The sequence below is a fragment of the Carcharhinus amblyrhynchos genome, chromosome 14 (genome assembly GCF_965287045.1).
Source record: "Carcharhinus amblyrhynchos chromosome 14, sCarAmb.v2.hapA, whole genome shotgun sequence".
In the NCBI taxonomy this organism is placed as follows: Eukaryota; Metazoa; Chordata; class Chondrichthyes; order Carcharhiniformes; family Carcharhinidae; genus Carcharhinus; species Carcharhinus amblyrhynchos.
Window position 1 is genome coordinate 59303533 of NC_137337.1, and position 12288 is coordinate 59315820.

General features: G+C 41.7%; 1 protein-coding gene across 1 annotated transcript in view; it reads left to right on the forward strand.

Moving 5' to 3' along the window:
* Window positions 1–12288, forward strand: part of crip2 (cysteine-rich protein 2) — a 53802-nt gene that overhangs the window by 26175 nt on the left and 15339 nt on the right. Inside the window, exons 3-4 of the mRNA XM_080202957.1 lie at window positions 10183–10240; window positions 11580–11723. Coding sequence (XP_080059083.1) covers window positions 10183–10240; window positions 11580–11723 — 202 coding nt within the window. The remainder of the gene's footprint in view (window positions 1–10182; window positions 10241–11579; window positions 11724–12288) is intronic.

A 12288-nucleotide genomic window follows, 5' to 3' on the forward strand; every position in this document is an offset into this window, starting at 1 on the left:
GGATGGGATTTTTTTTTAAAGGGTTTAACATGGAAGAAAGTCTAAAGTTGTTGAACTCAATGTTGAGTCCTAAGGGCTGTAATGTGCTTAATTGGAAGATGAGATGCTGCACCTCCATATGTTGGGCTTTTCTGATTATGATGAACGTTTTAAGACTCTACTTTGATCACAGTTCGAGTATTGCATTAGTTCTGGACACTGCCTTTTGGGAAATATGTGAAGACATTAGGGAGGGTGTGGAAAAGATTCCTGAGAATAGTGCCAGCGATGGAAAACTTCAGGAGTGAAGATAGATGGGAGAAGTTAGGACTTTCCCTTTAAAAAAAAAACTAAGAGGAGATTTGTGTGGCGTCTGGTTAGTGTAGATGGGAAGAAATGGTTCCAATTCATGAAAGGATTGCAAATGAGAGGGCACAGATTTGAAGCAATTGGCAAAAGAAGCAAAAGCAATATTTTTTTTCATAATGGCTGGATAGGGTCTGGAAATCACTGGCTATGGGTATAGTGGAGGCAGGTTCAATCAAGGTGTTCAGAAGGGAATTGGACTATTATTTGAAGAGGAAGAATATGCAGGGCTATGGGGAGAAGGAAGGAGAATGGCAATAGGTGAATTGTCCACTTGGAGAGCTGGTGCAACCGTGATGAGCTGAATGCTTTCTTCTGTACTGTTAACAACCCTGAGATTCTATGTATTGAGGGTGTCACTGTTTCGAATTGCTCATGAGGAAGTGGTGGTGAGATGCCTTCTTGAAGTCCATGTGCTGTAAGCGTACCCACAAAAATGTTCCAGCATTTTGACCCAGTGACAGTAAAGGTTCCAAATTAGGGAGGTGTGTGGTTTGGAGGAGAATTTAGACGTGGTGGTGTTCCAATGCATCTGCTGCCCCTTGTCCTTTTGAGGTGGTCGAGGCCTTAGATTTAGAAGGTGCTGTTGAAGGAGCCTTGATGAGTTGCTGCAGTATATCTTGTCAATGGCCCACATTGCTGCCACTGTGAAGCAGTGGTGGAAGAAGTGAATGTTTAAGTTGGTGGATGTGATGCCGGTCAAGCAGGCTGCTTTGTCTTAGAACAGTCAAGCTTCTTGAGTGGTCTTGGAACCATGTTCATCCAGCATTCTGTTACAATACTGACTTGTGCCTTGTAGATGATGAAGGGGCTTTCACTTATAAATATTTCAGGTTATATTCACTTTATTCGTGTGAACATCTTCATTAATTGTTGAGACTAGCTTAGCCAGAGAGTTAAAATGTACTGACACACATGGTGCACATTGTTGGTTACAAAGAGATTAAGGACATTTCCTTTATTGCAGAAGGAACATTGTATTTTTTGCATTTATTCTTTATTGAACATTGATGCTAGTGTCCAATGCCATACTCGTCACTCTGTGGGGCATTGCCTAAACCTTCAGGCTTAGTTGGTTCTCCTCTCCAGGCACTCTGAAGAATATTGTCTGAGATCACCGTCTGCAAGGATATTTGAACACTGTGGATAGATGCAAAGCCCTACAAGAACTCTCTGCTAGCTAGCACTCTGAGATGGACCCATGTGTGGACAGTACTGACACAGCCATTTGGGCCTCTCATTTCTTACATTTGACTGACTGTTCCTGTTCCTCCACACTCCTGGCTCCACCATCTGTCATCTGTCCTCCCTTTTCCATTCCTCCATGTTCTGTATACCATTCTCCACACATTACAATCCCACCCCACGGAGCTTCCATGCAAGCTGCCATTCTCCTGGTTCCATCCTTTTGTGCTGCAAAGTTCAACAGAGAAAACCGTTGACCTCAGATACAACTGCACAATGCTGACTGGTGCACATGGACTTTAATTGAACATTAACCAGAGTGTCACACGTTCTTATGCACCCTTGACTTTACCTTGAAGGGAAGAAGTAATTATTTTTCAAAAGCAAGAGCATTGAGTGGTCATTTCTCAGACTAGTGGAAGGCATATTGTGTAGTTCCACAGTGGTATTAGAAATCCTGCTTTTCTTGATACCTATTAATTTGCTGGACTTGGGTGTAGAGGACACTGTTTCAACATTTGCAGGTGAAACAAAACTTGGAAGTATTGTGAACTGAGGAGGATAGTAATAAACTTTAAGCAGAATAGACAGGCTGGTGGAATGGGTTGACAAATGGTAAGTGAAATTTTACCTTGGATAAAAGAATGATTAGAGACATTACAATTAAAAACACAGTTCTAAAGGAGGTACTGAAACAAAAATGTCTGGATGTATATCTGCACAAATTGTTGAAAGTGACAGCACAGGTTGAGAAAGTTATAAAAGTTATAAAATCTGGGATCTTGAGCTTTTATACGTTGAAGTATAGGGTATTAAAACAAGGGAGTTATGAAGAACTTCCACAAAACATTGTTTTTGCTTCAACTATAGTATTGTGCCCAATTCTGCAAGGCACCACACTTTAGGAAGATGTGAGTGCATGGGGAGCATGCAGAAAAGATTTGCAAGAATAGTTCCAGGGATGATGAACCTCAATTATGTGGTGACTTAATTAAAATCATGAAGGATTCATACAAAATAAAGAAGGGGGGAGGAATGGGAGCGAGGTGACTGGGTGGAGGCTCATTGGAAATAAATTTCCAATGGAAGAATTGAGAACCAGAGAATACTAATTCTAAGTCAATGGCAAATGATTACATGAGGAAAACATTTTTACATCAAGTGGTTAGGACCTGGAATGCACAGTCTGAGACTGTGGTGCATAGTCTGAGCGTGCGGTGGAATTAGATTCAATTGAGGAATTCAGAAGGCAATTTGGAAATTATCTGAAAAGAACATTTGCAGGCTGTGAGGCAAGAGCTGGGGAGTGGGTTGAAGATAGCTGCTGTTGCAGAGACCATGCAGGGCCATTTGAACCCTTTTAGTACTGTAATTTTTTTTAGTCTTTTACCTTGCACATACCTTCCTCTCTAACTGGTCTTTAGCATCCTGATAGCTAGTCGAATATTTCACCATCAAGTTTAGCACCTATTGGCTCTGCTCATCTTTGTACCTCTCAAAGTCAGACTGAGCTGTGAACTCTGTCGCCTGCCCAGTACTGAACTCTACCAGATGTGTGACAAATAGGCCAGATGTTTGCAGCAAGTCTGTGTTGCACCTGCTACCCCTCACATTTCCACTGAGGAGAAAATGACCAGGCTGCTAAAACGAATGATGCAACAAAGTCGAATGGAAAAGTAATAACAGAGTGGCAGTACAATAACAGAGCAGTAATTTGCTTTTATCTTCATTATATCTTGTTCGTTACTCTGAATGCATTGATCCACTTTGGTACAGGGGCTTTTTTGGATACGGTGTCACTGTACTTTGGAAGGTGCAGGTTCTTTGAACTTGCTAAAACTGGTTTTATTTGTCCAATGGCAGAATCACTGAACCATTAAAATGTGAGGGTGGAACTCTGCTTCAGAAGAAGCTGGTTCTGGGGTTGTAAGTGTGCATCAGAGCATGGATGCTATTGCATCAGGCTCCAAACTACAAAAGGTTACACTCTTAGTACACCAGAGGATCGGGACATTAGATTGCTGCCAGTTTAGAGTTATAAATATATAACAATTATTGTGGAATGATACAGCACAGAAAGATACAGTTTCACCCATGGTGTCTCAGAAGGAGCTATGTACATTGATCAGTAGTTCCACTCTTTCTCATAGCCCTGCAAATTTTCTCCCTTTCAAATATATATTCAATTCCCTTTTGGAAATTACGATTGAGTCTGCATCAACCACCGTGTCAAGCAGAACATTCCAGATCATAGCAACTTGAAACAATCTCAAGTTTGCCAATCACCTTTAATAGTTCATTCTTTAAAATTATTCTGGAATGTTCAGTGAAATAGGAACAAGCTCTTGTCTTTTGTAGTTATTGCCTTGAAGCACAATAGTTTTAATTTGACTTGTTTGTTTTGGAGGTGAATCTTTGAAATTTTCCTGCTACGTTGACCTGAGGATGCTTTAGTTATTGAGTTTATGGGCGGATAGATTTTTGATTACTTGGGGATAGTATGGGAAGGTTTCTAATGGAGGTAGGCAATGGGCCATGATCTTATGGATGATGGGGAAGTCTCAAAGGACTGAATGGCTTACTCCTATCCTATTTTTATGGAAGACAATTCATTTTATGTTTTTGTAGCACAGTAGTTAGCACAGCCGCCTCACTGTGCAGGGACCTGGGTTAGATTCCAGCCTTGGGGCACTGTATGGAGTTTGCACATTCTTCCCATATCTCTGGGTTCCCTCCAGGTGCTCTGGTTTCCTCCCACCGTCCAAAAATGTGCAGGTTAGGTGGATTGGCCATGCTAAATTGCCCCTTAGTGTGGGAAGATGTTTAAGTTAAGTGAATTAGCCAAGGTAAATGCACAAGCCAAAGGTTTAGGGTGGATGTACTTTTGGACAGTCGGTACAGACTTGATGAGCCAAATGACCTCATTTTGCACTGTCGGGATTCTACATAGAGAGGCCTGTGTAAGCCCAGAATATGGAGTTCAAGCATTGGACTTATAAACCTGCAATTATGGGGGGAGGAGTTTGTTAGTGTTGTGCCTGTTTCTTTAGGGTAGTGATGCCAGAATTAACAGTGGGATAACCTGTGCTCGATCGAGGCTTGTCTTTGAAGTTACTGCAAAAGCCAATGCACCCATTTATTCAGGACCCCTGTTACCAGGCCCCTCACTAATGCTGTGTCCTGTTGATGGGATCATCCGCAAAATTTATTTCCAATGAGCCTCCACCCAATCGCCAAGCTCCCATTCCTTCACTGCAAACAAGGAGTTAAATGCTTCTGCTGAAATTATAAAACATGCCGGATGACATCAACTTCAGAATCAGTTGATCAGTGGAGAAGCGACTGACCTGTTCTCAGGGAGCTAAAGAAATGAGCTCTGGCCTAGGAAAAATAACTTAATGTGAGGCATATATGTTGAGATTATAAACAATGAGTGAATGCCCATTAACAAAGATGAGTTGGATGTGATTACTAAGCATTCAGTGCGAATACCTGGTCATTTTACAACTACCAGGAAAGGCCAACCAGGCTGGGGCTCTTTAGAAAAGAGAAGGGTGGCTTGTAGATTACTTTATAAAATTATGAAAGGTTTGATAAGGTTGACATTGACAGAAATCACATCCCCTCCCCCATTTTCTCAAAGTGAGGAAGGCAGATTTGGAGTTGGAGGAAATTGGATAACCGCTGAGTGGAAGTTGTGGGGTGTTGAGAGTAATCAGCACACAAGAGGGCATTGGTGAGCTGGGTGAAAGGGTGGCAATTGAATCCACCGGGTCGCCTGTTGACTGGACCTGCCTATTTATGAAGCAGTCCAGTTCCCTCCAGAGATCTGACGCACAGCCTGAACAGGAGCTCTCGATGTCTTCCCATAATTGCAGAAGCTTCTAATGTGCGTATCCAAATTTGAACTTGGTGGTCGGCTGGTCACTGTGAATTAAGATGATTGACTGTATCGGGCACTGTCAAGTTCCTTCTCTCAATAGAGGGTTGGAGTGGTTCACCAGCCTACTTGTGCCTCCTTGCTTATCGTGTTACTTAGATATCTTACTGTGCTAATGATAAATGGTCTAAATCCCCAGGATGTCAGGAAGAGAAGCTGCTTGAATGCTGGGCTGCTGCAGTATTTAGTAATGGAAGGCATGTGTTTCCAATCCCAACTATAATATTAGTTTTGGCGTTCTTAAGGGCCTGCCTTGCAATGTTTCTGACAGGGCTAATCCACAATATGTTAAACCTACCAGAGTAGCTGAACAGCACAGAGAAATGTTAACCACTCTGAGACACAGAAGTGCCTCATGTCACTAATGCAGTCACATTGTGTGAAAATATTGCTCTGCTATAAGTATAATGAGGTCCAGTATTCTGAGCTTTTATAATCAATGAAAGAGTCTTAGGCCCATTGTTTTTCTAAAACAGAAGTATTAATGTATATAGGGTAAAGACACTGGGGTTAGGTTATAGATCAACTACGATCTTATGGAATGATGGAACAGGCTTGAGTTCCAAACGTCACCCTCCTGTTACTATTTGTTGATGGATCAATAGCCTCTAATACAAGATAGTCGATCACTTCAGCAATGCAATCGTCACAGACAGAATTTGTGTTTTCTGGTTGTCTGTGATGCATGTGTTTTTGTAGATGCTGTGTCTGCCAGTACTTTCTTACCCTTGGAGCGATTTTCCCAATTTAAATAATTCCAGCAGCAAGTTTGTTCTGAACATTTTAAAATAAATGTTATTTATTATCACTCAGCGGTTTAAAAATGCGACGTTTCACTCATTCAATTCCTACACGATAATACTGACACAAGGATTTGATACAAATGAAGACAAAAATAATACAATTACAAAATATAATTATCTCAGTCTGTCTTTCATGGCAGACCTATAGTTTATTAGATAGCTGGTCCGTTTAATTGAAATTAAATACTCGTAAGCAGCGGATTTTCAATAAGCTGTGAGGCTTCTTGTGGTTTAATTTCCAAGAAGTTAGTTCTCAGGTGAACTTTAGGATGGAAGAGGTTGGGAGAGTCCTTCTCCCGCTTCCATGGTGTTGCTGTTTATTATTATTTGCTGCTTGGTTGACTGCAGCTGGGCTGATGGCTTTTTGATAATGGCTCTGGCTCTGCAGAGCTGATTCTTGCTGTTTTTAAAACAGGCAACAAAATGGTTGACTAACCCATGTGGTCTGTTTCAAGTTCAAAGTCTTTTTTTGAAATAAGGTGGTTGGTGAGGGTGATAAAGACCCTGGCTGGGATTTTCTGACCATGCTATTGGCAGTCATCACCATGGACAAGATGGGAAAATTCAGAGAGCGGCTCAAAGCCAAGCTTCCAGGTCCAACCACATCTGCAAAGCCCCTACTCTCCTCAGCAAAAATCGTGTAGTTCAGAGCACTTTTTACTGAGGCCGATGAGTTGTGAAATTCCTAACTTGAGCTGTTGACCAAAAATCTGCCTCTTTGACTTTGGTGTAGTACCTATCTGGGTAACTAAATTACTATAAAGTGGAGATTAATCTCATGGTCCTCCTCTGCATCCTGTGATGTTAATGTACCTTTAAGAGATGTGTTTTTTTAATCATGATCTCTGCAGTTCTCAGTTTTTCTCAGCTCACAGCCTTAGCTGATGCCGTTATGTTGCCAGGCTGACTACAATGAGTCCTTTTATTGCTACTTAATTGGTTTAAATTGGGTTGTTTCCATTTACTCTGGGATTAGTTTTACGATCCTGCATTGTTAGGAGGACAGTCATGTGTTTTCGGACAGGTTTTTTGTTTCATTTTTCATTTGGAGCTGCAGGTCTGAGTTTCAGTTTTTAGAAGGGACAGCAAGCTAAAAGGAAGTGTTTTCTCCTTCTCCCTGTTTTATTTGGAAATTCTGCTGGTGATCTTTAAAGCAAGGTTTTTCCTCCTTGAAGGAAAAAAACCTGCTGACATTGGGGGCTTTACTAGAGTTTCTCTGGTTTTTGGAAAGTTGTCTTATCTTCAAGCTGTTCTGATCACAAGAGTATTTGACTGCAGAATTCAGCTAATGGCCTCGATGCCAGTATGCCAGTATCACGTGAGCATTAGTCTGTTCTGTGTTGAATCTGTGAAAAGGGCCTTTTGTCTATAGGATTGATTTGATTGGAACATTGTAGATATCATTTTTAAGGGTTATGTATTATCATGAGTGTTTGTTTTTTGTAATTGGTAAAAATTCTTACTAATTTTCTTACTATACCTGTTAACTACATTCTTAAATAAATTATTTTTGATAAAAGCTCTCTAGTGGGTCACTTGAATTATACCTGAAGTGAAGCATTTTGTGCTTATCCTAGCCAAATTCAAGATGCAAAACCTATGATTCAGTTGAGCTTCATAAAACATTTTGGAGTTTCTAACCTGAACCATAACAATCCTTTCTATTTCTATTAGGTGGCACGTAGCACAGTGGTTAGCACTGCTGCTTCACAGCCCCAGGGACCTGGGTTCAATTCCCAGCTTAGGTCGCTGTCTGTGTGGAGTTTGCATATTCTTCTCGTGTCTGTGTGGGTTTCCTCCAGGTACTCCGGTTTCCTCCCAGTCTGAAAGACGTGTGGGTTAGGTTGATTGGCCATGTTAAAATTGCCCCTTAGTGTCCTGAGACGTGTAGGTTAGAGGGATTAGCAGGTAAATGTGTGGGGATATGGGGGTAGGGCCTGGGTAGGATTGTTGCCGGTGCAGACTCAATGGGCCCAATGGCCTTTCTGCACTGTCGGGTTTCTGTGATTCCTATGCCTTGATATCATCCACCGTGTGAGGAGACCAAACCTGGACACAGTGAAGAACTGGAATCTGTGTGCAAGGACAAAAAGGTATCTTGAAGCTCTCCAGAGCAAAGGTAATATCTGCAGCACAGGGGATGAAATCTGAGTGAAAGGATTATTTCTGACAGCTGCAGACAATGAAACGTAGGGAAGACGAAGGAGAATAAACATAACTGAACACAAGTATTAAATGGGTTCATAGAATTCTGATTAAACATGTTGCAGTTTATATGCAGCTTAGGATTTCTGATAGACAGGGGAATTAAGGGTTATGGGGAGAAAGCGGGAAAGTGGAACTGAGCCACGACAGATCAGCCATGATCTTATTGAATGGCGGGGCAGGCTCGAAGGGCTAGATGGCCTACTCCTGCTCCTATTTCTTATGTTCTTAGCTATTTACAAGTAACTCAGTCCAGAAATTTCTGTGCACACCATTAGTGGATGAAAGCTGAACTCAGTCATGTGATAATCCTTGGACAGTGATTTTTATCATCAGCATTCACTCTGTTTATTTTCAGTGAGTTAACACTGCACATAAGGAATGCAGTTTATATATTAATCCCACCAACTGCAATTTCAAGGTTACAGTTTATAGAGGACCAAATGGATCTGTTATATTCTGTTTAAAAAATCGCATAGCTTTATTAATCAAGGCAGACAGTACAAAAGCAAGGAAGTTATGCTAAACCTTTATAAATCACTGGTTAGGTCCCAGCTGGAGTATTGTGTCCAATTCATGAACTTTAGGAAGGATGTGCAGACCTTGGAGAGAATGCAGAGGAGATTTACTAGAATGGTACCAGGAATGAGAATAAGACTTGCATTTATATAGTGCCAATGATCTTTAGTCAGTGCTGTAATGGGAGACATCTGTTACCTGCAGAGTCAGGAAAAGCTGGGAAGAAATTGAGACTCAAAAAAAGTTATGAATGATTTTGATAGTTTCTCCTTATTGGCTGTCAGGAGGTTTGGTAATCAGAGGGAAATAGATTTAGGATAATTAGCAAAAGGAATGGAGGAAAGATGAGAGGAATGTTTTTATGCATTGAGTTGTGATATCGAAGGTACACCCTGAAAGGGTAATGGAAACTGATCGAACAGTAACTTTCAAAAGGGGATTGAATAAACACAGAGAAACATATTGTAGGGCCAAGGGGACGGAACATGGAAATTGAACTAATTGGATAGTCCTTGCAAAGAGCTGGCACTGACACGATGGGCTGAAGGGCCTCCAGCTGTGCTGTGAGATTCCATGGTTCTTTTAAGTGGATTTAGGGGGAAGTCTCGGGAAATCTGAGATGCATTTTACAAATTCTTGTGGTCGGTTTTCACTGTGAAAAGTTTCTGGAGTCACACTGTCTTTGTGGCATGCCTCAGCCAACTCCACCTGTGCACAACAAAACTGAAGCAATGGATTTCTATAGGGGTTCTTTGATCAAGCACACTAATGCTGATATAGCTTAGAAACATTAAACTGGGGGCGCAGATCCCGAGGCTTTCTGTTGACGTTGTGGTTGCTGATCAGGAGAATCAGCTTGAAGAAAAACTGATACTTTAAATCTTTGGCAGACACTTGTGTCCCACAATGCTGTGGGATTCTGGCCACTTGTTTCTCCCATCCAGAATCTGCCCACTGCATTGCCAGATGATGCTGATGTAATGCTGCCAGGTTGTACATGAGTGAATCTGGAAAACATGCTTCATTCCTAGAATTCCCTCTATTTATGCAGCTGATCTATTTATTTTGTCATATATCAAGAAAGAGTCTTGTTTTGCGTATTTTCTTGCTCTCTGTACATTGTGAGCAACTGTTATGCTGTTTTAATTATTTCTCACTGAATATATCTCTCCTCTTGTTCTGCAGCATGATGATAAGCCATATTGCCACAAACCTTGCTACGCAACATTATTTGGACCCAAAGGTGAGTATGTGCTCTCAGCATGAAGGTGTCACTTAGCTACAGACAACGGTGTCAAGGATCCACTGTTGGCCACCTGTTTAATGAGTTGACAAAATTTCTTTATCCTGTACTTCAAACCAATGTTGGGATTACAGAAGGAGGCCATTCAGCCCATCACACTAGTGCTAGCTCTTTGATAGCCCCACTCCTTGTTCCTTCCTCATTACCGGGCAAATTTTTCATCTTCCAAGTATTTATCGAGTTCCCTTTTGGAAATTAGTACTGAATCAGTAATTAGGGTTAATCATAGAAACCCTACAGTGCAGAAAGAGGCCATTCGGCCCATCGAGTCTGCATCGACCACAATCCCACCCCCAGGCCCCATCCCTACATATTTTAACCACTAATCCCTCTAACCTGTGCATCTCAGTACACTAAGGTGCAATTTTATTAGCACAGCCAATCAACCTAACCCGCACATCTTTGGACAGTGGGGGGAAACCCACGCAGACACGAGGAGAATGTGCAAACTCCACACAGACAGTGACCCGAGCCGGGAATCGAACCCAGGACCCTGGAGCTGTGAAGCAGCAGTGCTAACCACTGTGTTACCATGCCACCCCACTTAAAATAACTGGCAAAAAAGTTAGAGAGAAACAAATGAAGTTTAAAAAAATCATCACACAGGATTGTTAAGGGCAATGAGATTAAATTCTGTCAGTTTTTAATAAATCATTAATAAATATGTACTTAAAAACAACTTTATTTGAAGGGTTAGGAGGGGAGTGATAGTAAATTGGACATCCCTTTCAGTCTCAAGGGGCTGAACAGCCTCATCCTGTGCTGAAGTTGAATCTGTTTCCACTGAGGTTTTAATCGTATATTCCTCATCAGAACTATTTTTTGTACAGAAAATAAAATTCCCTTTTTCTGACAATCTATTAATCTCAATTCTGACAACTCCAACTGACCCCCCCACCCCCCCGCCACTCCACAGGCCTTTGTGCGAGAGAGTTCTAGATTTCCACAATGTTTTGTTTCAAGTTGTGCTTCCTGACCTCACCCCTTAACAGCCTGTCTCTGAGGTTGTGTCCCTTTTGATCAGGATTTCCTCAACCAGAGAGGGAGCTTTGTAGCATGAGATGAGATTGTAGCAAGATGCAGCTTTCTCTCCATCTAACCTATCAAATAATGTCGTATTTTAAATATCTTGATCAGATCAGCCTCCAAAGCTGAGGGGCATCCAAACCAAGCTTTGTGAAAAATAACATGGTGGGCATTAATGTTAGTTTTCTGGTTGGGGGGGGCTACTGATTTTGTTCATGTTGTTTCCTACTTTGTTCCTGCCTCTTGTTTTCAGGTGTGAACATTGGAGGTTTTGGCTCCTTCATCTATGACCAACCTCCACCAGCCCCCAATGCACAACCGGCCACAGCTTCTGAGGATCAAACTCCCAAGTCAGTGGCGCCAAAAACCACAGCCCCTCCTAAAGGCCCCAGCAAAGGTAAGAGGACTGGGGCTTTGGTTCTAGTGTATGGCCTGCAGCCCCCATGTCTTTACTGCATTTAACAATCTGCTTTATAGGCTATTAGGTTACCAGTCATGGCTGAGTGAGCAGCATGCCCTCTCTGGAGTCAGAAAATCGTGGGTTCAAAGTCCACTCCAGAGATTTGAGCATATGATCCAGCTTGATACTCGACTGCAGTGCTGAGGGAACACTGCACTGTCGAAAGTGCCATTTTTCAGATAACCAAGGTCCTGTCCACTCTCTTGGCTAGCTATAAAAGATCTCATGGCACTATTTAGAGAGTACAAGTTCTCACCTGTATCCTGGCCAATATTTATGTATCTCTCAATCAACATTGGGTTATTTTGTCATTATCACACTGCCGTTTGTGGAAGCTTGCTGTTTGCAAATTGGCTGCACATTTCCTACATTACAACTTTCGAAGTATCTCATTAGCTGTAAAGACATCCTGAGGTTGTGAAAGGTGCTTTTGAAATCCAAGTCTTTCTTCGAATTACCCCCATGAATTTTCTTTACAGGAGTTTATGTTTTTGACTTTAAA